At 41.8% G+C, this 27,912-nt stretch overlaps 1 protein-coding gene across 4 annotated transcripts; it reads right to left on the bottom strand.

Annotated features, from left to right (window-relative positions):
- Window positions 1–724: 724 nt before the first annotated feature.
- On the bottom strand, window positions 725–27,173 carry RB195_014916 (uncharacterized protein; the record flags this gene model as incomplete). Of its 4 annotated transcripts, XM_064205388.1 has the most annotated exons (39): window positions 725–834; window positions 1,646–1,761; window positions 1,830–1,946; window positions 2,809–2,976; window positions 3,037–3,165; window positions 3,227–3,411; window positions 3,851–3,942; window positions 4,056–4,175; window positions 8,248–8,367; window positions 8,426–8,602; window positions 8,674–8,769; window positions 8,866–9,000; window positions 9,622–9,716; window positions 9,802–9,874; window positions 10,029–10,178; window positions 10,246–10,351; window positions 10,411–10,526; window positions 10,578–10,710; window positions 12,902–12,985; window positions 13,148–13,260; window positions 13,334–13,456; window positions 13,513–13,654; window positions 13,713–13,857; window positions 15,229–15,305; window positions 15,714–15,829; window positions 15,886–15,976; window positions 16,087–16,233; window positions 16,353–16,549; window positions 16,934–17,007; window positions 18,055–18,118; window positions 18,353–18,733; window positions 18,798–18,893; window positions 18,957–19,096; window positions 21,542–21,708; window positions 21,769–21,922; window positions 21,987–22,071; window positions 22,131–22,257; window positions 26,624–26,719; window positions 27,087–27,173. In XM_064205388.1, the coding sequence occupies 39 exons, from the start codon at window positions 27,171–27,173 to the stop codon at window positions 725–727; spliced, it is 4,944 nt and encodes a 1,647-aa protein (XP_064061266.1). The 4 variants fall into 4 exon arrangements, with proteins under 4 accessions (XP_064061266.1, XP_064061267.1, XP_064061269.1 ...); XM_064205387.1 differs by lacking the exon at window positions 12,902–12,985; XM_064205385.1 differs by lacking the exons at window positions 725–834; window positions 1,646–1,761; window positions 1,830–1,946; ... (5 more) ...; window positions 12,902–12,985; window positions 27,087–27,173 and adding an exon at window positions 5,320–5,390 and having other exon boundaries at window positions 26,624–26,713.
- Window positions 27,174–27,912: the final 739 nt, after the last annotated feature.

Raw genomic sequence — 27,912 nt, 5'->3', positions numbered from 1 at the left:
CAATCGCTCACAACTCTGATGGAACTGAATCTGAAGGAAGGTGAACAGCATTGTTGAACGGCTGTAGAGCACGGAGGTAGTCGCTCTTGGCCTTTCCTTATATGCTCGATGCTCTTGTATATCCTGAAGCCGATCGTTTCCTCCTGCATATCTTGAAGATTAGGTTCATTATCTTCATTTCCTTACCAAGATATACATCGCTGTAGCACTCGGATATATTTGTGTCATTCTATATGTGTACAAATTAGCTTTAAGCAATAAAACAGCTTTCTAGTAACTAATAGTGAAGGGTTTATTTCGAGTGAAGTAATGAAGCTTTTAGTATTTGTAGCAAAACTTCTTGATAACGGCAACAACAAGCAAGGCATTGTGGTCTCAGAAATAATGTGTAACATTAGCATAAGACAGTGAGAAAACAATCAATATATCTTCAATATGATACACGTTCAACGGCGGCAGTACATTGGCCATCGGCTCGAAAGTAGGGCAGAGGTCAGAGTTACCTAGTGAATGAGAGTGCAGTTGAGGCAACAGCGCATAGAGCATTGGCTGGCATTCATAGAAATTTAGCTAACTATGCTGTTGGACCGCACGAATTTGCAGAATTAGAAGCAAACTCAAAGCATATTCAAAATAGTTTAGTCATCGTGGCTACTAATCGATCTCGATTCTTTCTCGGAAAGAATGTTTTGTAGTTGCTATAGGATTTTCTGGTACCGCCTCTTTAACATCCTTTGACGGCAACGTTCGATGGACATTCGCAACGCACTTCTTCTTGGCCAGGCAAACAAAGATACGGGCAACCACCATTGTTAACGGAACAGGCAGTATTTGCTGAAGCATAGGACATTAATCGCTATATTCTTGAATTTGTCATATTGATGTTGCTTACAATTCTTTTCAGCCCTCAGCGTTTACGTGAGGCAACGTATTAGGTTGGTCCGAAAGTATTGCACCAAACTTCACATTTTTTTCCACGTGCAAGTCAAAGAAGCGCGACATCTAACTTTCTAGCTTTTTCTGATTATCGCTATCATTTTTCTTCTCGTAGATGCAGCTTCAGTTCCCGAAACAAATGGTAGCCAGACGCGACAAAGCGGGAGAATAAACAGGGTGCGGTGGAACCTTCCGACCAAGCTTGGCAACTTTGCTGTTGCTCTACTTCATGACAATGCCCGACTTTAAATCTTACTCTCACTTACTCTTATTAAAATTACTCTTATTAAAATCTTACTAAAAATAACCATTTGTTTTGGGACAGAAGCAATATCTACGAGAGAAAAACTTTGATGATCAGAAAGAGCTGAAAAGTGAGGTTTCGCGCTTTTATGACTCGCAGCCTCCAGAGTTCTGGACTTCTGAAACTGATAGTCCAGTGGGATGTTTGGATCATGATGGTGATTATTTTGTTGATTGACATCTAAGAACAATAAAGTTATAGTTGTCTGTAATTTGGTGCAAGACTTTGGAGCAATCTAATAGTATTCTTTCTCATACTTTTATTTAGGAAAATTAAAATAAAAGGAGTTAAAAGACGGTGAAGTGGAATGTGGAAAGCTTGGAGGTGATGAACCCTTCGCTGATTTAAGCGCCTTTCTCGGTGATGTCTCTCTTCACGTCGTACTTCAAAAACATAACAACATACGTCCAGTACAGTGTTTCGGTACACTCAAGATTCCATATACTTTCCCCGATCCTCCTAAGGAAATCGGGAACGAAGCATAACCATCGCCATAAATGCCGACCGAATGGATTCGATTGCTGCAATGAATGCATTTTTTTCGTTGGTTACTCTGTGAAAACACTTAGAAAAATAAGCCAAAACGTACTCTTTCCAGTCCGTCCAATAGAATCGTGCTTCATTATTGTGTGTCAGTCCAAATGGATGTTGCAGCGGAGCGAAAACTACCCGACGATTGTTCCCGTCTAGACCAATGCACGACAACCTTAGTAGCTTTGTTATTTGAGAGGAAACAGGAAAAATTCAAGTACAGAATCACAACTTAGGCAATACGGCAGTACATGGTTGCAACTGTTCGAAATTGAATGACAGATCCGGAGTACTACTGAATTTTACCTCAGAAAAAAAAACATTTTGGTTTTACTTCAATGATTCAGATGACTATTAGTACTTGTACCGAGTTCTAATCAGTTGACTGGTGCCTGCGCGTGAATTCGACCAGCGTGCTTTGGCGCGTCTGCGAATGCGAAGTATTTCGAAGTATAGTAGTGTCAAAATGAAAAGAAGCACGACAGTTGCGTAGGTGGCTGCACTCGAAGCGGTACGGCGGAGCTTAGTGGATAAAATCAAGCAGGGACCCATACTAACGCCTCTTATCGCTGCCGCTCGCAATGGTCCCACATCGATTCCAACCGTTATCCCCACCGCGTTGCTTGGAGCGCAGCCGCTCACACAACTGCATCGTGCCTCATGTGTTGATCCGACTGTACGCGATCGCCTGGCTGCTAAAATGATGTCTGAGTGTGAAGTCCTCCTCAAAGTTGTATCTCCTTTAAATGCCATTGAACAACGAAATAATCTGATCACAGATCTAGCAGTTCTCCAGAAGTGTCGAAAAAGAACTACTGTTACCTCTCATCACTAAAGTTAGGTCGAAACGATTTGACTTGTGGTGCAATCACGTGAGCACTCGATGCGGCGCTCAGTTTCGGTGCACGATTGGTGCTGAAGAAGGTCTCACCACGAGTGCAACTGCTTACGCAACTCCACAACAAGTCAAGCCGTTATGAACCGATTGTAGCTCATTTTGTGCTCTTCTTGAGAGTCACCTGATTGCCGTTAAGTACCTGTGATTTCCTGCGTCTACCCAGCAGAGTTCTCTCCTATTTGGTAAAATAGCGATTCCATTAGGTAGATGTATGTCGTCATTAAGGAATATCCTGTTGTTCTGTCCGTCCATGTCAACTCTTCCGATGACTGGATTCTCACGGTGCCAGTCGGTATAGTATAAGTGTCTGAGGTGAGGAGAGTTCAGTTATTCAGAGATCTTTGAGAAAGACACAAATTCGGTTTACCTGTTGTGTAAGTCTAGAGCCAATGCTCTAGGATTTACCAACCCTTCCGTTACAAGCGCTTTCTGATACTTTCCATCCAATGAGGCTACTCCTATCTCATCTTTGAGAGAATCCGCGTAATAGACATTTCTGAAAGTAGAAAAAACTCATCCTAGACTATCTAGAGTGATCTGAAAACAAGGAAGACCACCTCGACGACCAGTCCACAGCTACACCTTCTGGGCTATTCAAATCTGCAGCGTAGAATGACTTGTGATCAGTACCGTTCAAAGAAGCCGATCGTATTGAGTGGCCGGAAATATCGCTCCAGATGATTCGGTCTTCTTTGCAGTCATAATCCAAACCGACAGCGATATGATGAGGGATTACTATCAACTGAATTAGGATGACCGTATTAACAACAAAAACTTTAATTGCTTACAGATTCCACATCTAAAGCAGCACTCGCGAGGAAATCTGATATTGCGTTTTTTTCATCGGTAGGTAGGGTTCGAGACGAAGTTTTCAATAATGGAAGCAAAAGCGCAGATATTTCCAGTAAAAAGCGAGATGCGCCTATTCACTCAACGAGGCAACCTTTTACACTCGTACTACTGAAGAAATGAAAATAGGTAAGGTGAATTTCATCATCCCAAGGGTATAGTTAAGTAGACTGAGACCTTCGATTCCTGAATTTGTTTGAGTGTTTTGCGTTCTCGCTGCCATTCTCTGGAATATATTCCAAACCTTGCCATTCTACTGAAGAAAAAAATTCGTCATCGAGATTCCGTGCGAATGCTACATTTAAATCACTAGTTTTTTTGTTGCAACTGACTTGTTTTCCTGGAGTTTCAGGATTCACTCCTCTTTGGAATATAGCCATTCCTCTGGAGACAAGGAGTGTTTCATCTCGAGGTTGAGAGTCAGCTGAAGTATGGTCCGAATTCAAAACTAGTAGATTTTCTTTAGTCGATATAAATAGAATGAAGCTCCCATCATATAACAAGTTAACCGCAAGAGAATTATAAACTGATACTTACGAGTGCAAGTCCTTCCGTTGCCGCGATAACCGTAAAGACAATTGCATACGTAGTGACCTCCTTCACCTGGGACACACTCCGCGTGCGGGTCGCACAATGACCGGTCGTCCAAACAAGATGCTGTAAATTCAGTGGTTTTTCTGGAACTCTGAGTCATCTTCTCATGTTTACTTCGATAGTGTAGACGTATTTCACAACGTGAACTAACTTACATTCTGTTAAGTATTTTTCCAGCATAAGAAACAAATACAAAAGCACCAGCATGCTGGTCATCTGAAATACTTCCTTATGTAAATCTGCGTTAAGAAGCATACGACGCCATTACGTCGTATGCTTCGCATCCTTGGGGTCTCTCTTTGTTAACCCTCCGCGTCACGAGATCAAGCTAGTACTTGGTGAGTCTCGGATGACTTGAAGACGTCAAAAATCAAAGTCGTCGTTCAAAGTTTTTACACAGAGTGCAATATTTCATTTTCTCTAAATTGTACCCTTCACGTTCTGCTCTTCCCAACCACTTGATTTGTTGACTCTTAGAGGAAAGTAATGTTAAAGAAGAATTTATTGCTCTAATTCCGTCCAATCTTCCCACCTGACACACACGCAGAGGAGCGATAAAAAACAACTTTACGCAATAAAAGAGTTATTTACTTGGCTGCTAATTCAGAATTTTGTTACTTTAATAGGTAATAAAATTCTCAATTATCAGCCAACTAAATAACCTTGTTGTTCGTCCGTAAAAGTAAAAATTGCGAATTGTGTCGAAAGTTCCAGAGGCTCGTGTGGGGACGCTCGTTAGGTACCCGCAGCCGATTATCTACAGCCGAATATGTGGCTACAGAAGAGGCTGCCGGTAGGCCAGAGCAGAGCAAGAGGTACCCGTGAAAACCGGCTGACCGCTCCTGTCCTCCTCGCTCCACCAGCTATACATTCTCCACGACCGCCTGAGATCACCTACACCCCGCCTACCTATTGCTCTCTGATCAACGCCGCGCGCGACGTTCGCGCCGCGACGAAGCGGTAGATAGTGCGAATTTTGGAGAGGGAGTGAAGAACGAATTGCCGCAGCGAATTCTGATGTACGGATATAGTAAACTAAGCGCATATTATTGGGAATAAAAGAGAAGAAGTAGATCCTTCTATCCAATGTAACTTTACATAAGTAAAAATTATCTCAAAAAGATGCTCCAGGGAAAAGAATAACATGCATATACTTCCACACATCTCATAATTTAACTCATTTCATGCCCTATGTCTTCGATATAAACTAACAGTGCATAAGTATTTGTTTGTCACGATGCCATTCAGCGAATTCGTGTTCAGCTTCAACTGCAGCAGCTATAATAACAGTAAATTTATGCGCTTATTACTTTGTATACATTCTTTAAACTCCTACATTTTACCTTTTCAAAATTTTACATAGATATAATGTTTATATACAGCACATGCCAATTATTTCAATACATGCTTGTACGTTTTATACAGTTTTATATAATAGAAATTTGAAATTGTATGGTTCTTCAAACTTCTTTCAACAGCGTTTTATCGCTTCATTTCTATCCATTCCCTGTATAAAATCGATATGACAGGTTAGGTATATTAGTGGCGAACAGAGACCTTTGTATCTTCGAGATATACCTTTAGGTACAGTGTATGTCTGTGAGGCATTATTCGCGCCTCGTTGATCGTTGGACGTCAATTTTACCCAGCTAGATGAGCAAAAAGAAATCCTTAAAAAGCGAAGAAAAAAGTAAAAATGATAGCATAACACCGATCAGTGGGACATTTTTTGAAACATCTCTTGCATTCCCAGAGATGAATGAGTGTTTCCCACCTAACAAGTCGAGACAGGATAATTTCATTTTGACTCGCATTTCTAAATGGCATATCACTTATACAAATCTATTTCATTCTTTCCTTCTTTTATATTAACTTGCAAGCACACTTTATGTAGACCTTCGAACAACATCTAATATCATGTTCTTTCCTTTCTATTCGATTTTAAAAGCGCATCATAAAAGCTGTAGGTGCGGCGACAAAAAATCGTCGTAAGAGCGGTAGACGCGGCGAAAGGGGAGTGTAGGGAGGCGTGGGCGGGGCATCTTGAAGACGTAGCACAAGAGGAGCAGCCAGGCTACTGTAGCGATTATGACGGTATCAGGAGACGCGCGGTGCAATTAACGACGCTCATTAGCCTCCTGGATACGCGGCGGCACATCATACGGGTACCTCTTGGCCGTTCCCCCCAGAGCAGGCATATCTTGGGCTACCTGTGATCACTAAGCCATGCCCATCTCCACTTCACTGAGGTCAGATGCCGTGTGTGTATTGCAATTAAGTGATAAGGTTGTCTTCAAGGAAGAACGAAGAGGTAGCAACGTAGCAAGAAAAAAAACATAGGATTTGAAAATGCTAAAAATGAAGAAGGAACGCAGAAGATTTGTACAAGAAAAAATAAAAGAAAACATAAATGAAGCTAAAGATTGAAAATGTTCCGAAATAAAATTAGAAGGTATAGAAACGAGAACCGGGTTCCTGAAAGGCGCAGATTTGTAATTGAAAAAAACTATATGGAAGATATAGATGTATGTTTGTACCTATACAGACTAGTTAATCCACGTAAGATACTGCAATAGTTTGTAAAAGTTTCGATTTGTTGTTTTACTTAAATAAAACGCTATTATTTTCTATTTCTGCCATTTCGTGTGCAATCATTCGATGTATCTCTATGCGTAAGCGATCGGTACTCTGTACAGAAGCAATACCAGAGATAACGTGCTCTTGCGAGGCATGTTTCGCACCTGATTAGACGATGAGGGGCGATATGATGGGCGAGGCATAAGACAAACGCAGCGCAATGCTCTGCTGACGCTATTAACTGCTGCGTAGACCTTTTGGTAATTAACGATAGCAGTTCCTAGTCGTTTCCCCTAAGGATAGTTTGTCGCGTAGGCTGCGGATACCTAACGATACGCCTCGTTTTCTTGGAGATTTCACCTTATTGGCTTCATAACCGAGGTAATTGCTGAATTTAGAAATGTGGCCATAGGTACTGCGATGAACGCATTACACTTTTAAAAAGGAAAGAAGCTTGTTGCACAAAACAAGAATTGTCATAGGTTGATGAGAGGGCAATTAACCGTAAATGAAACGAAGGAGGTGGAAGAATCTTCGGAAATCTGCATGGCTATAGGCCGTGGGACTGTTGTGGAACATGTACGCAACAAAATGTACTCCAAAGCCAGCCCTAGCACTAGAATGTTGCAGACGGCATGCAGCGAAATCTTCGTATTTTGAGAATGCTACTTGAAAAAGACAGGAATTCAAATTTCTCCATATGGTAAAAGTTCCCAGTTGTGTCGATTTTCAAGAAAAAAGGTTATAAAAAAGGAAAAAGAAAAACATGTAGGAGTAATTTTCTACTTAGCTTCATAGGGAAAGCTCTTGCTAAGATGCCAAAATGGACGGATGGTGACGGTGGTTGTGCTGTTGATGATAAAACTGTGGAATGTATCAGGTTTTCGGATAATGTATTACACTGATTTTTATTGTTTGTGTAATAAGGACACCAACGTGTCGCAACATTTTTGTCTAAGAACTGAACATAAGTAACGACGAAATACGAACAAATGTCATTATTCTTTTTGTTATATAAAATGTGGATCAAATTAACTTAGAAGCAAATACGAACTGCCCAATTTGGTGGTCAATTTCTTTGGATTTGACGTTTCTGTTCACCTTCAATTTTGAATCATTTGAGGGTTGCGAATGCGTGTCCAGCCTATACCATAACTTGCGAGAGCTAGCCGTTGTATCAAGTCGGTGTTCTTATCTTCCCAGCCAAGTCTGGCACCAACTTACCGTCCCAGGAGGGATGAAAGGTTTGGGCGGTTCCGAACTATCGACCGTGCAGTCGCAGGCGAACCTATCAGTGACTGCTCTACATCTGTCTCGACAATTCGAACAAGGAATCTAGAGGAATAAAATTGAAAAGTAAGATGCTTCAGACGGTGCCGTGAGCCCGAAAGAACATCATTAAGGTTATGCTCCCAGACAGATCTGCTACTAGCTGTAGACTGCAGAGGAGTGAAAAGCTTCGTTTAGCTGGGTCTACACTGCACTACACTCCCTAACGTCAGCGATTTTCTCCAATTTCCAATGGTTTTTGATGGTGGTAAATCTTGTGGAAACTTACTCATCGCTGCGCAGACATGCCCATTTCCCTGATAGCCGGCGTTGCACTTGCACTGCCATCCACCTGCGTGAGTCTGACTACAATGGGCGTGCGTGGAGCAATTGGAACATCGAGGAGTTTCTTTAGAAGTAGTCTTTTAGAGAATACGCTCAGAAAATGGGTAGATAGATTGGCGAACCTTGAATGTCACATTTTTGGTAACCATCACCCACTGCTCCCGGTTTACAGACACAGATGAAAGTATTCTCGTTGTGGTTGTAGACACATTGAGCGTTTGCATGACAAAGTCGCGGCTCCTCTCTGCATGTTTGAGGTCTGGCATGAGGGACACAGCGGACTCCATCGCCGGTGAAGCCTAGAACGGTAAAAATATCCTCCTAGCTATTCACTTTCATAGAAAACTGATCTCCTCTTAAATGTACCTACCTCTAACGCATTTACAAACATATGCTCGTTCCGCTTCCCCGTAGACGCATTCAGCATTCTGGTGGCATGAGCTACGATCCGTAGGATTGCATTGATCTAAGCAAAAAGTACATTTCAAAAAGGATCTAGTCCATTTCAGGAACTTTTATGGAGAGTGAGAACCGTCTGTTTATGGAAAACCAAGGATCACACCTGCTACTGCACATTGTCGAACTCCATCCCCACGATATCCTGGTAAACATTCACAAATGTAGCCCTGCGTACCGGCCACGACACAGTGCCCATTCTGGTGGCAGTCAGTCGAATCTCGACACTGTTGAGGCTGTTCTGAAACGCCCATATAAAACATTGAAGTAATTACAGGAATTAATTACAATCAGAATTTTTGGAGCGGGCAACTAAAATGTTCCGATTCTTCTTCGTCATATTTCAGAAATTTCTCAATTTTTAAGGGTATTCGGTGTTTAGCAGCTAACTGTTTCAACTAACAGTTGTGAAACTTCTTAGAATCTTTCAAGGAATCTGCACAGTTGGTGTAGAATCTGATTCCAACGATAATAATAACTGTGCCGAAAAACAGGTAGATGTCGTGCCAAGAATATTGATGCTTGTCATTATTAGTTGTATACATCGTCGACTCAAATAGTGAATTCCTAACCTCGTCCAAAGGTCCTGAATTGAAACTAAATCTTAACTTCGAGGTTCATTTCTTTGCACTCCTTTAAAACATTTACGCTCAATTTGCAAGTCGAAAATTTTAATGACCTTTAAAAGTTCAAGCGATTTTGTACAGATGACGAAAAGCATTTTATACCGAATTCAACGAGTTAGCCCACTTATTGAGAAATATTTTCATAGAACGTGAGGTGATGTCTTGCTGACGTTCATGATTTGAATATATTCAATAAAATAATTTAAATGTTGCATTTATTAACAACAATTACTCACTCTCTCCCCCTTCCCATTGCTGCCGTCCAGTGTGGATCTGTACACAAGTCTTACCGTCTCCTGCATATCCTTCGTAACACTCACAACGATATATTCTGAAGATCGGATCGATTTTGTAGAAAACGAAATACAAAAAAGAAGAGCGAAAATCAATGTTTAAGTGAATTTAAGCTCCAAGACCTGTTGTGGCTGTCATAAACACATTGGGCATTTTGATCACAATTACGAAGTCGATCACAACCTTGCTGTTCTTCTGAAAAGAAGAAAAGTAAGAGAACTTTGTTACAAGAAAGAACCACAGAGGGGGAAGAAGGTCACAAATTAATCTTCAAAGATCAATTTTGGTAGCTGAGATTTTACTTGTTACTTATTTTACTTGTTTTAGTAAACTGCATCAAAACGCTTACCTCGCTCCTGGGCTCCTTCATGCTTCAACGTGCACTCCACTCCATTACCTACATAAGGTTTTGTGCAGGTGCAATGATAGTATCCAAGAGTCCTACTATAGGAGCAGCTACCATGTTCAGAGCATTCCTCGTGAGCTCTACATACCTTTCCTGAACTTATAGTAAACAAGTAGAAGCCTGTAGTACGGTAACTACTCTACTGTGCCGCACCACCCACCGACTGTCTCCTCTGGAACTTGTGTTTTGACTTCCTCTTCGTCGTCGGACAGCGATTCACAAGAAATTCCATTTCCGTGATAACCCGCCTTGCACACACATTCGGACTGGGAAAAATGAGGTAGTTCGTTCTTTTGGCTCCGAGAAAAGCTAGACCACGACTTACTCCTCCACTTGGTGATGGCATACATTCAGCGTTGACGTCGCACACATGCTGACCACAAGGTTGTCCTCCTCGCATCGGAATATTTGCATTCAGTCGTGGTTCTTCATGACGTTGTTCTGCATAGAAACTATATTTTTTCAGTGTTTGCAATATTGGAGGAAGGGTACCTTGAGGAGGACCGCAATGATCGACGCCATCGCCGACGTACCAACCACGACATTTACATTGCCCATGTGGTGAACCATCCACAAAAGCACATTCACCCCATTGATGACATTGTTGGTGGTTGGTGCAGGTCCCCTAAAAAATCTGTACTATTGAAACTCATGCAAATAAAAGATCGAGAATGGAGTGCCTGGCGTTAATCAATCTGCTTGCGATGCTCCGAAGCGTTCGACTTCAATTCAGAATCGTTCGAGGTTTATGAACACACGTTCTGCGTACGCAATGGCTAGCAGGCACTAGCCGATGTATCAGTTTTGTGTTTCTATCCTCCCAGACAAGTCTGGTTCCAGTTTATTGACCCCGAAGGGATGAATGGCTTGGTTGGCCTAGCGCGGTTTCGAATCATCCATGCTTTCGCAGCAAAAACTCTAACCATCCGCCCTCTAGCCAACCATCCTTGTAGATCGCGTTGCAGGTAGGTATATATACATTAAGTTAGCAGTGGATGGAGTGAGTTTTATCATATGAGGTCATTGGGGTTGAAGTAGCTGTTTGAAAACTCAGGTCTAGATAATGCAAATGTAAGTGAATTGGTATAGATTAAAGGCATCAATCCACGAACCTGAAGTGGTACGGATTTCAGGTGGAGTATTCTTTTACGGGATGGGAGACTATGGAGAGGGGGGTGATTCCGTCCATTTCTTTCTAATTGCCGTGAAAAACGGTCCGGAAGATACGGCTTCAGGCGTTTTGGCGCACTATTTTTTACACGGAGTTCGACTGGAGCCCGCCAGCCTTGTGCGGCGCTCCAGCGCATCTTCCGAGCTGTTTTTACGGCAATTAGGAAGAAATGGACGGAATCACCCCCTCTCTCCATAGTCTCCCATCCCGTATACGAATACTCCACCTGAAATCTGCACCACCTCGGATTCGTGGGGTGATGCCTTTAAATGCGGAGGCGAAAGTACAAAACGAGCCTACCATCAGCTAGTACGTTTTGCTAGCGTTCAAGAAGTAGGCGACGATTAAATCTGAAAAATTCAGCGACAAAGTATTTGCTTGATTGCGTAAATAGTAACTAATTCTAATTTTTTTTTTATAACGGGAACTTTCTTGAACCCGACAGCAACAATTTATATCTAGAATAATTTATCGATTTAACGATCTAGCGATTTCGAAGAATAATATATGTTAATCGATTATTAATTACTTGGGCGATTAGCAGAAATTGCATTTCTTTCAGAGATAGAATTAAAGAAGGAAACCCAATGCAATGAATCCGCTTTAAAGGAAGAGTGTTACGAAATTGACGTACTCAACTATTCGGAAACCTCAGAAAAAACGTAGAGATTGTAGATTATGGAAACGAGCTCATCTCCGCTCAACTTCCTCTAATTGTCTTAAAAAAAACGGCGGGGAAGATGGTGTTCTTTCCTACGAAGTCAGTTACATGGCGCCACCTTTGTGCACGCGCTGCGGCCACGATCGAGCGGTCGAAGATTAATGAAGTCTCCTCACCAGCCTATCGCAGAAAAGCCAACGAATAGGTTCCTGAGGGAACCGGAACGTGTAGACGGGGATTGGGGACGTGTTCCAAGGTAACTCGTAAGAGCAAACGCCATTCCCACGCCATTTTTTCGACAATTAGGGAAAGATGAACGGATCATGCTGGTTTCCGAAATCAACAACTCAAGCTCTACGTTTTCTCTAGTGTTTGCATACTACGTCAACTTCGTTATACGCCTCCTTTAACGTAAACCATTTGATGACCAATTTTTTCTAAAATATCGGTTCGACGATCGCACACAGCTGCAGCCTTGCACAAGAGGTTGCCGCTCGTGTGAATTGAACATGGCTGTAGCGTCAATCAGCACCTGAAGTGCAATTAAACTTGCTGATATCCATCCCGATCAAGGACGTGACGGCCCGAAATGAAGTCTCCAAGCCAGAAAAACTGATCTCGCCAATAACACGGGACAAGCAGCGAAGCTTTCACTGACTTTGTCCACTCTCAAGGACGTGACAGTGTATCACAAAGGAATCATAAACTAGTACGTAATTGTTTATTGTCCGTAGTATACCCGTTTCGCCATCGCTCACATTGCTTTCAAGATGTCAATCAAAATGGTAGCAGAGGTAACAAAAAAGAAAGGAAAACGCGAGCATTTTTACAAAATGATTGAAAGTTTCAAAAGTGTAAACTATCTAGAACATTCTACACGTAAAACAAAGAAACATGAACATGAATACGTTGTAACCCAAGGTAACAGAAAACACGCGAATAAATGAAATGATCTCTGTGGGGTCAAGAATTCATGAAAGAAACTAAAAAATCTCTCAGAACAGGGATCAATTGATCGGAAAGACCATATGATGGCGGTTTCCTTCGAAAAACAGTTGGTTTGATACCCTGATAGAAGAAATTGGTGCTATTCTTGCTATACTACATACTATTGTGCTGTTCTACTGTACACCACCACACTTTTTTATTATCCTAAGATCCTGCTATAAGGCTGAAATCTAAAATCCCGGATCTAGTCCAGCTGAATAGCTAATTAAAAGGCGCAAGTACCTTTGGATGTTGGGATTGTGGCTGTTGTTCGGGCTCTCCCCGTGGTAGCGTCAGTTCAATGGCGTCCATGGTTGTGAAGCCACTCTCCATACTGGTCTCGTCTCCATGGAAGGCTGCAAAAAATGCACAAATTTTTCTTTGGAACGCTCCAGCTACCACTGGGTCCCATCTACGCGGCTCACGAACTGGAGCAGTGATGACCGTCGCCTGTATAGCCAGGTCGGCATTGACATGTGAACGATCCGTCCGTATTGTGACAGACTGCGTAGTGATCGCATGTGTGATCGCCACGTTCGCATTCATTGAGATCTACAGACATAGATCAAAATGTGCTTAGTGGATAACACAGACGAGCGGATGCGTACCTTGACAATTCCAGCCGAGTGGCGATGATTCGTTACGTTTCGCTTGATATCCTGGCAGGCATTCACAACGGTAGGACGGATCTACTGGACGACAACGCATATTTGGCAGTGTACAGACATGCCGGCCTTCCGCACACAAGTCCTGAAATGTACTTGGACATGGTTTGTGTGTTTATTATGAAGACAGTGGATGTACGAACTCGATTCAGTTCCACGGGATTCTGTGCCTGCTGTTGAGCTTGACCGTGTTGACGTCTATCGAAATGCGAATGCTGCGCAGGCTGAATCTGCTCTCGATTCGTTGAACTGACACTTCCTGGTTTAGCGTAGTTTCGAGACCCGTATCTAAACGAGACAGTGCAGCATTGTTTATTTCCTCTTCTGCTAATTCGCTTTCGTTATTCTTTTCACCTCAACTGCATCTAAGGGCTGCAACAGTCGCCCATGATTGGGGGATTTATTCACTTTTGTCATCACTTATGCTTATTTCATTTAGGATTGCTCGACTCTGTCCTCTGGTCTAGAATGAACACCTAACTGAAGGTTTTTGGTTTATGTAACCTTGAATCAAGTTCAATTTACGAGCTTTTGGGCTACGCATAAAATCATGGATAAGACAAAAGGGTTGTTTACTGTGTATTGCGTTGTATTCAAGAGATCCAGCAGGATAAAGGATAAATGATGAAGTGCCTGGCGTTAATCAGTTCGCTTGGGATGCGCCTCCACGTTCACTTCAATTCAGAATCGTTTGGGGTTTACGAACGTGTAACTGTCCCATGCAATAACTTGTGGGGGCTAGCCGATGTGTCAGGTCAGTGTTTTTATCCTCCCAGACATGTCTCGTACCAATTTATCGACCCCGGAGGGATGAAAGGCTTGGTGAGCACTAGGAACCTCCGATCGATCGTGCAGGAAGCGGAACCTCTAACTGCTACACTATGGTCGGGTCAAAACGACATGAAGCACGGGGCAGTTATGTAAGCGGCTGCGCTCGAAGCGACGCGGTGGAGATGGCGGTTGGAATCCGGGTGGGATCATTGCGAGCTGCAGAGCTAAGTGGTGTTAGTAAGGGTCCCCACTCGATTCCAACCGCTACGCTCGACCGCACCGTTTCGAGCGCATCCGCTTGCGCAACTGCACCGTGCTTCATGTCGTTTTGACTCTACTATACATCCGACCAGATCCAGCAGAGAACTGGGAAATCCCTTGTCCAACGTTTTTACATTACGGTTCAGCCTGCAACTTCTGACTGTTGGCACCTAGCAGTCGTCGACACGACAACAATCATAGTCTTCTTCCCAATCTGGAGCGTTTTTTAACGTAGTATCTCAATCAAAAAATATCACTACCCTAGTAAAGAGCCGTCCTTTTATAAACTATTGAAACGCGGCATTCGGTGTCTGCAAGTACCTACATAACAGTTTCTTTTCGTCAGTAAAGTCTTCAGCCCCGTAACGCGACATGTTTGCACTACATAGTAATTAGCTTCTCTACCCCTGCTACCAATTCTAGATGACCGAAATATCAAAATGAGATCGACCCCTTCAAATTCTTGTACTTCTGGCCTTTGACAGGTGATCGAGCAAGAATGATGCTGTTTTAAGTCTGGAAGGTTTTGAAGAACTGCTCAACGTTGCAGATTGCGATAAAGGACAGACCGGAGAATGACGTAAAAAGTTTAGTTGCAAAATTTCGCAAGATCATTAATAACTGTACCTCACAATTCCCTCACTGGCGTCGTATGTGACATGAACTCGTTTGACATGAAGAACAACGTTGTTGTCTTTGTCGAACTAAATGTAAAATATATGTTGTGCTATATGTATAGACAAATATTAAATTATCATCGGGCTCAGTAACTCTAAAAGAGGTGGAGGATGGTCATACGACCCATTTTGGGCTAGAAATCGCTGATTTTGTAGACCATGGATAGTGTTTTTAGCAGCAAATGGTCTTGTCTCTGATAAAACAACCCTTTACCACCGTAAAGCGCGAGTATAAGCTACACTCCTCTCCGGATGCGCTCAGTCAAACTGAAGCGACGCATCCGTGGAAGGGGGCGCTTCGCTCCGAAAATCCTTTCTACTTAGCGAATTTGAGTTGAGCATGTGTATCAGAGCCACAAAGAATAGATATCTTCGCCGTCGAGTTACACCTGTTGAGGACTGTATGCGCGTTCACTACGTAACGTTTCAGCTTACAGTTCTGTGAGGACATTCATCGAATTGAATCAATTGGTCCACTGTCATTCTGATCGTTTTCGTTTCACCGCCTTCTCTTAGTATAATGTCCATGCCCGTGTACGATCGAACAACGCCTAAAAACACTATTTTTGGTATCTTCAACTAAAATGTCATCATTTGAAGACCATACCCGGCTTCTCCCTGCGATATTCTTCTTCGTAGTCAGGAAATTGAACTTCGGCACCAGGTGCTATGTCAGGCAACGTTCCCGACACAAAAACCTGAAACAGCAGATTTTTTGAGAGAGACAGCTGTGTCGTATAATAGTAGAAATCGACTTTTGGAAAGCCTTTTGGTAAATTTTCGATCATCTGTTTCATGAGTCACTTACCGTAGCTTTGAAATAGTGGTAGATGTCTCGTCCACTAAACTTCTGTCGAATTGATACCTGGTAGCGATCGCCAATATGAAGAGTTACTGTACGATTGAACAGACCTCCAGTTAGCTGGAAGCCGTTGTAGGCTGTCGATGACTGCACCTATAAACCCTTTTGTTATTTAAGCGAATGATACGCTGCCTTTCTCATTAACGTTCACTTCCAGAGGAGTGCAGTATCTTGTCGAAAAAAAAATGAAAAAAGTCATTTCTCAAACTTACATCTGCGAACAACCATCCCATAATGGATCCGATAGGATTCAAAAGAAGAAACGGAGATCCGAGATCGGACGGGATTTTCGACACAGCTGTGTAAGCGTTTCCATCGGTGCCTGTGATGAATGTGTGGAGATCTGTTCGTGGGATGGACATCCCATTAATTACTCCTTCGAATGAACCAGAAATCCGCTGAGGATCACCTAAAAACTCTACAGTTAGCTGCTCTGATGTAAATGCAAAATCGAGGCCGAAAGTATACAATCGCTGCCGAAAATCCTCAACCGCCGTTGATGTAGCCGGGTCACAAAGACCTGAAGTTCGGTGGAGTTGCGTACACGGGTGCGTTCGAAGTGGCCTGATGGAGCGTAGCGGTTGGGACCGAGGGGGCGCTCTCGCTAGTATCACTCACCACTTCCGTCCCAGTGAAACTAGCGGTGAATCTCAGTCGTCTTGTTCCACCGTCCTTCTACGAACACATCCGCTTACAGAACTCCATCGGTCTTCATGTCGTTTTCATCCGACTATAAGCGCCCCTTCTTCCTCTCTCCCGCTCCCCCTCCACCTCCTCACGTATTAACAATTACCTTTCTTCAAGCACTCCTTTCCATTACCGTAGTAACCTGTTCGACACTCGCAGCAAAATCCACCGGCATAATCTCTGAAAATAAAACTGTAGAAGTAAGTCCTAGCAGTAAAAGTAAAAGTAGTTATAGAAGTAGTAAAATTTTGCCTACTATCACTTCCCTTAAAAGCATCACCCCACGAATCTGAGGTGGTACGGATTTCAGGTGGAGTATTCGCATACGGGATAGTAGATTATGGAGAGGGTGGTGATTCCGTCCATTTCTTCCTAGTTGCCGTAAAAAACGACCCGGAAGATGCGGCGCGTGCACAAGGCTGGCGTGCTCCAATCGAACTTCTTGTGGAAAATAGCTCGCCGGAACGCCCGAAGCCGTATCTTCTGGGCCGTTTTTTACGGCAATTAGGAAGAAAAGGACGGAATCACCCCTCCACCTGCCCATAATCTACTATCCCGTATACGAATACTCCACCTGAGATCCGTACCACTTCAGATCCGCGGGGTGATGCCTTTGAACTCATGGACTTCAAACGCTATAGTGGACAGATATCCTTCAATAGTAGAAACATAGAAAATGCATGATTTGCAGCGGAAGCGTCGAAATCATTTCGATTAGAATTAAGCACCGGCGACTATGGAAACATCGAATACATGAAAGAAATTTGGAATAATCGTCTTGGGGCAGATAAAACGGTTCTTTGAATAGAGTTTGTAGCTTCATTGTGAACGTATAAGTGACGCATGATACCCCGCTTTCGTACGCAAAGAAGGTGAACTCGCTGGAATATTATTCGAGGACATCAAAAATCCTAACAAGGTGGAAGCGAGAGAGAATACGTTTATGTAGTCTAGTGTATTTGGTATAGTACATGTAGTATAAGTACCAGAGAATAACAATACCTAACTTTTTCTTCCTATGTTTCGCTTGTGGGCTTAATGTTTACACTATTTTTTGTAGGGTGGTAGGTAGGGAGAGGGGGAAGAGGAAACGATATGTTTGTGTCCTACTAGTTATGTGAAATCCGAAAAATTACGAGAATTTTATGTCTAGTATTGTTGTGAATAGAGGTCCAGAACTTTGTATCTGCTTCGAAGTCATGCGGTAAACAAGAAGTACAGTCTCACCTGCAACCTGCGTTCACGTTGCAAGCTTCTTCGCCAGCAGCCGCGCAAGTGGTGGGTGTAGGTTCTAAAAATGAAAAAAAATCACCAGTTTCTCTCAGAGCTGAGAAGAAGATTGGATACGACTATTTAATTGTTAAAGTAAAATAATAATTAGATTTAAAGTGAAATGTATATTTTTGGAAATAAGTGATCGTACTCATTTTAGCAACTCGATTAATCAGAGCCTCTCTGCAAAATTACCTACAGTTACCTAATTTTGATCACATATTTCGCAGGCAAATATTTGATGAAGCCTTACTTTGTTGCTGTCCACTTTCCTCTTCAGCACGTTGCTGCTGCATTTTTCGCTCATGCTCTCTCCTTTCCGCCTCTTGCTGCTCATGCACTGACTCGTCTCCGTGCTCCCGCTGTTGCTGCTCAACTTGTTGCCGCTCATGCTCTCTACGCCTTTCCTGCTCCTGCAGTTGCCGCTCGTATTCTCTGCGTCTTTCTTCCAATTGTTGCTGATGCTGTTGTCTTTCATGTTCTCTTCGTCTTTCTTCTTCTTCATTTCTTTTGTCGTGTCCTTCACGATGAGCTCCCTTCTCTTCAGCGGTTTCCGGACGGAGTGGATGTGCTGGTTTGGGAAGCCTTTGAACGGCTTCTTCGGTAACTCCTTCAACATCATCTGCAGGTGGTTCTAAAAAAAGCTCGAGGTAGTGGCCATCTGTGTCCGAACACTGCGCAATGCACCAGCATCTCACCTGCGCACACACATTTTGAGCACATACGCTCATCTGTGAGAATGTTGCATCCGTCTGGACATCTGTCACTGTATGGATCTACAGGGCAGTCAGCTGCTGTAACCAAATATAAGGATTATTCTTCTCTGTGATAATAATTGAAGAAATTTTTCAACTCACGTGGTTTCCTCTCGTCACCGTCGTAATCTGTCTGGTCGTAATTCGTGTATTCATAGTCTTCAGCGTTTTCCCTCGGGTCTTCTATGGCTGAACCAGATACTCGGAAAATGAACGATGTTCCTTCTGGATTGTTTGACAGCCTGGAAGGAATGAGTTTCGGAGGGAGAGGAAAATGTGTTAAATTCTTCTCATCTTTTTCTTTTCCTGAAAACGTAGCATATCGTAGAATTAATGAAATAGCTCGTTTTTACACTCACTCAGGAGGTTCATTATCATGACTAGTAGCCCTGAGGAGAACTGAATTTGGATGTGCTCAGAATGTTAGAACACACCAGCATTGTACATTGCCCACACTCACGAACGAGAATAAATGAGGAATAAATGAGGTCTCCTCACAAGCTCATTCAAGTAAACCAGTAAATAGGCTGACGAGCAGACCGGAGCGTGAATAAAGGTGGCATGTTCTTACACACCTCGCAGGAACTAAGGCGATTCCCACGTCGTTTTTAAGGACGATTAGGTGGAATTGAGTGGAACCACGCTCCCTACTCGCAATCTACACTCCGGCTGTTATATCCCATCTACACATCCGGCTGTTATATCCCATTGGGAAAAACCACGCTCCCAGAAGAAACAAATGTAAACCATCATTTTGTTAGCGGAAAGAATCAGCTGTCGCGACTAGCGTGGGACCTAAGTTCAGCGGCCACGTAGCCGCATTTTATTTTGACAGGGAAGAGAGGAGAGCGAGTGTGTGTCAAGCAAGAGAAGATTTTGTGCTACGGCGGACGCATTGCGGAAAACCGTGCAGAGATAAATACCGCATCCATGTAACCCGATCGAAAATTAAAACCATATGATGCATTTGCAGAACCGAATCAACTTCAGCTTTGCTTATATTATAATACTTTTCAACGATCGGGTACTATTACAACTTAGGCCTTGCTTATTCTGGAAAAAGTCTAGTTTTTTTTGTCGCCGTAAATCACTGACGATCTACCTCATACGCTAAGCTCACAAACTATGAACATAAACTTCCTCTGAGATCATTTAATGGCGGATTACTACAAATACAGTTGTGAGAGAAATTGTAGGTGTCAGACGCTTGTGAGGCCTTCTGATGATGACGATCGATGAAAGAGAGAATTGAGCGTGATCACACTCTGCCGTGAACTGCCTCTTTCCCTCTCAATCCGTGAAAAGGTTTCTGTTTTTGATTTTGGTGATACCTTGGCTTGGGGGGTCAAAATATACCTCTATGCGACAAACATCTACGAGTTCCCACACTACCCCCGTTGAGAATGGCGCACAAAACTGTCGCCACGTAATTGTGTTAAGCAATAATCGAATGGCACATGCAATCGTGTGAATCTGGATATGGACACGGAACAATGACTGCCTTTGCAATTCCGGCTTTTTTTCGTACAGAGAAGGAGGAAATATTTCAAAAATGTTCTACAGCATTTAACTATTGCTTAGTAGAACTAGAAATGTTGTGAATGCTTATTTTAGAACCCTTTTGGTATCACAGCAGAGAAAACAGAAAACAAATAATCAAATGATATTTTCTCCTTGCATATCTGATAGTGATGGCAATTACATTGTTGTTCCTTGATTTGCAGAATTAAAATAAAGAAATTTTAATTTTTTTTTCAGAATTTGGACTAAGATATGCAAAGATTCAAGACTAGGCAACGGTTGCTTTGGACTCATTTTTATTGCTAATATTATATATATTACTATACTACTATTACTATATATTTTATATTACCGTCTCTCAGAGGACAAAGGGTAAGGTTCGTGGCTTTGATAAAGTTTTTAGGGGTGTGCAAATATTATATACTATATCAAGAAGAGACTGTATATTAAGAAGAGAAAGATCGTATGAAAACAAATCGCGAGAGTTATTCAGCTTTTCTGAGCTTAAATTTAAAAAAATTCATTGATTTCTATGCATAATATTGCTGAGGATTTAAAGGGCTTTCAGATCGTAACCATACTTGCAAACCTCCTAAATAGCTGCAGAGCCTTGTGGTGATGTTCTGCATTTTCTAAGAGCTCATCCCTAATTCAGAATCTTTGATGTTTATAAACATCAACGATTCTGAATTATAAATGTGATGAAGTCTATACAATGATTTTTTTTAGGGTGAACGTATGCAAAAATTCACTACCCTATCTACCCCAGACAAATCTGGCATAAAGGACGTTGGTCCTGAGGGGAAAATGTTGCATTTCACAATATCATTAGAGGATAATTTGGGAGTATGAAAAAATTAAAAACACCTTGCAAAAATACGGGCAAACATCCACTTCCAAGAATCTTTAGTTTGCCAGTTCAGTTATGTTTCCTAACGCTAACGGTTTTGTTGTCGCTAACACCATTGCACTATACTTGTGTCCTCTCTATGGAGTATCCTAGCAATTCTCTGATTTGGCAAAGCTTTCCAATAAATTTAGTATGAATTCGCTACCATTGCAATTAGAGACGTCATTTCGGTGAATTAAAGTAAAAAAATGCATAAAGTTCGAAAGTGCTTACATACATGCGTTTACTATAGAGAAAAAAAGAAAAAAAGACACACCCAACAAGTTCTTTCACATCAGGACCTCCCGAATTTGTGTTACTTTGATAGCGGCCATCTGGCATGGTAAATCCGCTTTGCGCATAAATCCCTCCGGATGCCGACCACGGCAACTTGAGAAATTGCATGAGGGCATACGTTATCATACCATCGGATGCGAGTGCCAGCTGAAAATGATGATCGGATGCTTACGATGCATATATCACAATTTTCGGGGCGTAGCGTGCCTGAAATGTGGCGCCTCCGTCCTGTTCCTTGTTCTGGATTCCATCCCATGTGACAATCATTGCTTGTAATGTTTGAAAATCTGAACTATCAGCAAACGTCTTATGGATGTAATCAGTAAGGCGACGAAGAAGCCGCTGATCGGACGATGTCGACCTAAACGAAATAGGTTCACTTCTACTTAACTGTAACAACATTGAAATCCTGAAAATTAGCTTGCCTGTAGTAGATTATTCCTTCGCTGGCCGGAGCGTAGAAAGTAGCAATCGCGCTTCGGTTTAACTTCTGCAACGGTGCCACCCCATCTACAAAGGTAGCCTGAGCTTAGAGTTTTCAAATTATGCGGTGATATGAGCCCAATTACCCGGCAATCGTTCTCCAAAACCGACTATTCCATTCGGAGAAATGTATAATTCACTATAAGGAGTCTCCATATATACCATTGGGACGTCAATAGCAACCGCATGTTGCCCGTCTGAGAAATCCAGGCTCTAAATATATCTTTTAAGGAGAACTGTGTGTCACCATTTTACTAGATTCTCTGTAAATTCATAACAGTAATCAAAAACTTCCGATGTTCATGAAAATATGTTGGATAATGGTCGGATCCTACCAGAGAATGGAGAATTTGTTCTGGCAGATTTAACGTTGCTTCTAAGCAACAGCCAGGGAGACTTAGGTTTTCAAGGGTCTGAAATTTCTAGCCCTAGTCGAGAACTTGACATCCTATGGTCTCCAAACGTGTTCAGCCGATAACGCAGGATTTCACTCTGCTTGATGTACACTCGTTCTTCCTTGTGCCCACAGCAGTCGCGCGCGAGGCTCCGGCTGAACATGTCCGGCGGCAAGTGCACGTGTATTCGCAAAAGTCGTTTTATTATGGGCAAATAGGACGAGTGGAGGGGGCAGCAGCTACGATCTGATAATTTTCAGTGGCTCTCATACTTACTGATTATCGCAAAAACCGTTCGCTCGCTGCTCTCAATTTTTTTCTTTTTTTCTCGGATCAAGTAGTTTTAACGGATCGAAGCAGTTGAATCGCTACAGCAACAGGTAATTTTACTGGACTTTTTTCACTGCTTATCGCTGGAGTTGCAAGGGATTGAAATTCTGAACTAAGAGATCTCTGTTTGTGCTGCTTATTTCAGTTTTTTTTTTTGGAGACGAGGTGAGTGCTTGAATAAAATTCACTCCGAAACTTTTCGTGAGGAGGAAAATTAGGGCTGTAAAGGTAAAGAAAAAAGAAGTCATTGTGAAGGTGACTGGAACGTACGAAGGCAACCGGAACGAAGTCCCAAAAAATTCTTCAATAGCAGAACGACGAAGGTTGAATTAGGTGTTACGTTGTGGCATATGTTATGGTTTGTTCAACATATGTTTTAGGTGGACAGCCAAAAAACCAATATTCTCTCTCTTCTGATCTTTTCCATAACAATGCTATCTTACATAAAAATCATAAACATTCAATCTCTTGGAACCATAGGATTTGTTCGTTCTGTTTTCATTTCGGCCATTAAACCACAGTTCACGGTTAATGTTGGCGCTGAGGGCTAGTTTATATGTTAATAAGATGTCTTGTTAAATAGTCACTGAACAGATCAACGCTAATTACTTCTATGACTTCTAACTAATTTGAAAAAAAAAGTTTTTCAATTTTTTGAGCTTTAGCGTACTTCGAGCGGTAATTAAATACTGTTCCTGAGAAATTTTTGTTCAATTTTGTAGTCAATCCACACGAGTGCCCAGTATTTATGCATTTATTTTCATGGAGAAACGCCTCCCGGGGCTCATAGACACTAAATGTAAATCTCGTGGCTGCTTTCTTCTTTTTATTCTCCTATGAAAACTATGCAGCTGTAGCGCTGAGACTACGGAGGACTTAGGCGAAGAATGACGGGCGCGAACAGCTCGTTCGGTTTCGAAGTATTGAGTTGAGAAGTATTTGTTAAGGTTGAAAAAGGTTTTGAACATTGAAATTGAGTTGTATATGCGTATACGACGAATTGCACCACAAGTCAAGTGGTGAATATCCGGTCGGATCGGATAGCGAATAGATGTGATTTGAGGTCTATTCCTAGTTGAGTTTCACAGAAGTATACAAGTGGTGCTGTACTTCTGCACATACTGCATTTCTTAATCCGCGTAAGTTGTTAAAGTTTTTGAAAAGGACGTATGCACATAATGGAATGTTTGCAAAATCTTCTAACATTAGGTGCGCTTCTTGCAAAGTTTCGAGATGTGACATGACAAAGGATCGATGGGCTCAAATTATCAGATCGGCCGGGAAAACCCTATTATTTCGTTGGAACACAATGAACCTCAATGGACCAGCCTCTTATTGATATTCTGTTCTTGAAGAGTGCTCAAATCAAATCCTAGAAATTGCGTGACAATTAGTGATCCACGAGGCTTTACTGGTCCACTTCATTAACGGGAAAACTCTGGGTTTTACTCGCTGCTACTGGTCACTTACTAACATAACATTTCTGTCCCTTCACCCAGGTGAATAGAGGCTTTGGTTAAGATGGCACAAAAAAGAATTCAAAAATTCCAACTATAAGAAAAGTACGTGCAGTTAGTGCAGCTCTTAAGTCGTTAAGTTGTTCGTGGGTATATTTATTCGCTCATACACTGTAAAAAAGCTTTACGAGCTCACTAGTGTGACTTCCTTCACAGAGTGTAAAAAAGAATGTTAATATTAGCTTATATATGCAGTACTCTACGAAGATGTATTGTTTACGAATGATATATATATATATATATAGCGTTATTAGCGGTGAAGAAATCTGTACATCTTGTATTTGGCTTCTTTGAACTTTTCCAGCAAACTTCAGGGATGCACAACTGTTGAATTTTTGTACACTGAAACTCAGATAGATATCTTATCTTTTTGGTTTTTATGTTTAAAGAAATTTTACACTTGTCTTCACAGGCTGGAATCGGATTATGTAAATAATAGATGACATCTTCTTTGAAGATAAATAGAAATGCGTAGATATAAGACTACTTTCCTAAATTTTCCACATTTTTGGTGTTAAACTAAAATAGCTTTCCCGAAATTTCGTGAAAATATTGACTTCTACTGCTAGTTTGTTCCAGTTAGCACCATCCTATATCGAAAAGCTGATCAGAATATCATGCCTGTGATTTCGTTCCAGTATGCAGGGATTTTTCTTTGTATAGACATTACCAAAGATATTTTCAACAAACTTCCTTGCGCACCTGCTTCTATGTTTCTCCAGCAGTGTCATAAACGCACATTCACTTTGTGTCACAAAAGAAACATCGACGTATGTGCAACGGATGCGCATCTGTTCCAAAAGAACACCTAGTAAATGGCGTAAAACAAAGGTCGACCACAGCAGCAGCTGCTTCTCGTACTGCACACCGAACGGGCCACAACGTTCGTGATTCACACCTGGGCTGGGTTAGATGACGGATCACACACACCCTCAGTCGCCATTGTTACTACGGCTATTTGTCAGTGGTTGGAGTAAGAGAAGGAGCGCATGGCTCAGGTCCTCCTTAGATGTTTCATTCCAAAGCTGTTCCTGCTATTCAGCAGTTGGCGCGCCGAAACGAGGCCCGTCATGCTTGGACGACGCTATTTCCATACTATAGAATGGCGAATGCCGAATATTTCGGTGAGAAATCGTGCATTAGCGTCCTTTTTCGGAGTGAAGATTCCCAAAATTTAGTTCATAAACAGCATAAATATTGGAAAAGTGTAAAAAGTGCTTCCAAGACCTCGACCGTGACGTCCAGGAGGCCAAAATTAAAGTTAGTGCTAGAAATATTGAAATCTATCAGAAATCATATTAGCATACAAGAAGTTGGGATCTGAGAGCTGACAACTGAGAATTCTAGTAGCACAACAAAAAACTTGACTTTCAGATCAGTTCAGTGCCGAAAGCCATTTTCGTATACATTTCAACGCAGTTTCTATACACTTAATTCCAAATGGTTTCTTCAGATAAAATTTGGTGGACACGAAGAAGTAAGAATTATGTTCACGTAGAAAACTGTCACCAGTGTTATGTTACGTTACGCTTTGTTTACCAAATCCATGATAAGTATATGGAAAAAAACTTCAAATACTTTTTTTTGGCATTCGTGAACCGACTACTCAAGTCGAAAGTTTTTACAAATATGAAATTCGTAAATAATTGGATTAGGTCGTGTTACTCGCCAAGTTCTGAAGTACTTTAGTAGAAGAAATACGGCACCAACAAACAGACAAACATTCAACGAACGAATGGCAATAATTCTTTGTAGTTTGGACGTGACCACTTCTGCTTGCAAGAATTGATGAAAAATGAGGTAAATGTGGGGGCTCTAGTGAATTTATGTGCTCTTTCATCAGCATTTTTCCGATCAGAGAAAAAGAAATATTTGATGGACCCTGAGTTTTGGAAAGAAGCAGTACAAGAAATGAGTAGAAAAGACAAATATTTGAGAAAAGACTTCAAAACGATGGAATCCAAAACTGGATTCACGCACATTCCAGAAATTCTTACTTGTACTTTTCTTTAAACATTCCTAAAATCCGAATAAAGATTTTCTTCACTCTTCTCCAAGTAAAAATGTGTACAATAGCTTATTTATGTCGAAAACAGGAACAATGGGAACAAGAGAGGGAAAAAATCCAGCAATTTTTCAAATGAAAATAGTTCCTCACTTATGAGCTCGGACAAAGAATACGTATGAATAGAGAGAATGAATAGAAAGCGAGCCCGGCCGCGGAAAAAGAAATGAAATTTAAATTGATGTGGACCAAGTGAAATCAAAACTGCAGTGAAGAATGCGCTTGCAAACCAAACATCAGAAAAAAGAACAACAAATGAAATAAATACTCACTTGATCTCCGGCTCGCTCACCATAGTCCAGCAACTGTGTTTGCGTCCATATTAACGGTATAGAAGACAGTAATAATAGTTTGAGGCGCATTATTCCCTGAAATTGACCATGGAACTTTGAGAGAATGAATGATTGCAAGAGGGCGTCTATGGCTCGGCGACCAGGTCAACGTAAGGGAATAGCAGCAGCAAAGATAAGAGTATGATGGGGAAAAAATGACCGAATGCAACCCGGCCATAGCTGACTGATAACATGAGGTGATTGTGGTAAGGTAAGTTGTTGGAAGAGACGAATGGAAAATTGGGAGGTAAGGAATAAGAAAGAAGAATGAACTTAGGCTGATTGCGGACATGATGTATAAATAGTGAATAGGTCAGCGATGATTCAGAAGCAGTGGCGGCGCATCTGCCACCAGCCTACCAACCACCGCCACCACCTCCCTCGCTCACTCTTTCTCTCCCACCTCTAATCGCTGCTGCCCGTTCGAAGCAGCCTGGATTGCAGCCAGCGAAGTTACAGTTGGTTCGAGGTCATGTCGGGCGGTTTCCATGGATTGTCAAGAGCGGAAACGAGCCACATCATGTAATCGCTGGATGCAAGTGGATTACAAAGCATTCTGCCTGCGTGCTAAAGCGCTTTCGCAAAAATTTGCAACAAGAAAAACTACCGAAAAACCAAAACATGACGAAAGGATTTTCATAGAAATCCATTAAGGTCCGTTGCCAACAAAGCATATAAGAAAAGTCATACTTGCAAAAGTCTTTCCTTATGTTTTTACGAAGATGCATCCATGTGATTTCAAGAATAATTTCTCATCCGTAATCAAAATGAATCAAACACATCAAATTCAACAATGCGTCATTTCTTTCCTACCACAGAAGTACTACACAATGGGTTGTTGCACGCAATACAACGTTCTAAATAAAGAGCTGAATGCGAAGACGTATCAGGTCTCCAACGCCTCTCTTGCATTCAAATTTTGGTGTGACGTATACTAATATCGCATTAAAAAGATCCGTAAAAATTCGCTTCTTACTCGTTCCTACACAGATCTGGACAATGTTGTTCTGCGCTTCTCATTTCTAGCAGATTTTCGCTCCTAGTGTTTTCGACAACGACAAGACAAAGACTCTAGTATGATAATTAGCACCTTAGTAAGTGGTATTGATTTTTTGTTTATCTTAGAGGGCACTGATCAAAGCAAATAAATAAAGTGGCAATAAAGTGATCATTTGTAGACGCGCAGCTCATAAAATCTCTATCGAATGTTTTTTTATAAGAGCTTTCAA

This window comes from Necator americanus, chromosome V (genome assembly GCF_031761385.1).
Source record: "Necator americanus strain Aroian chromosome V, whole genome shotgun sequence".
Lineage (NCBI taxonomy): Eukaryota > Metazoa > Nematoda > Chromadorea > Rhabditida > Ancylostomatidae > Necator > Necator americanus.
The sequence above is the reverse complement of the archived record's forward strand: the minus strand, read 5'-3'. Positions and strand labels throughout refer to the sequence as shown.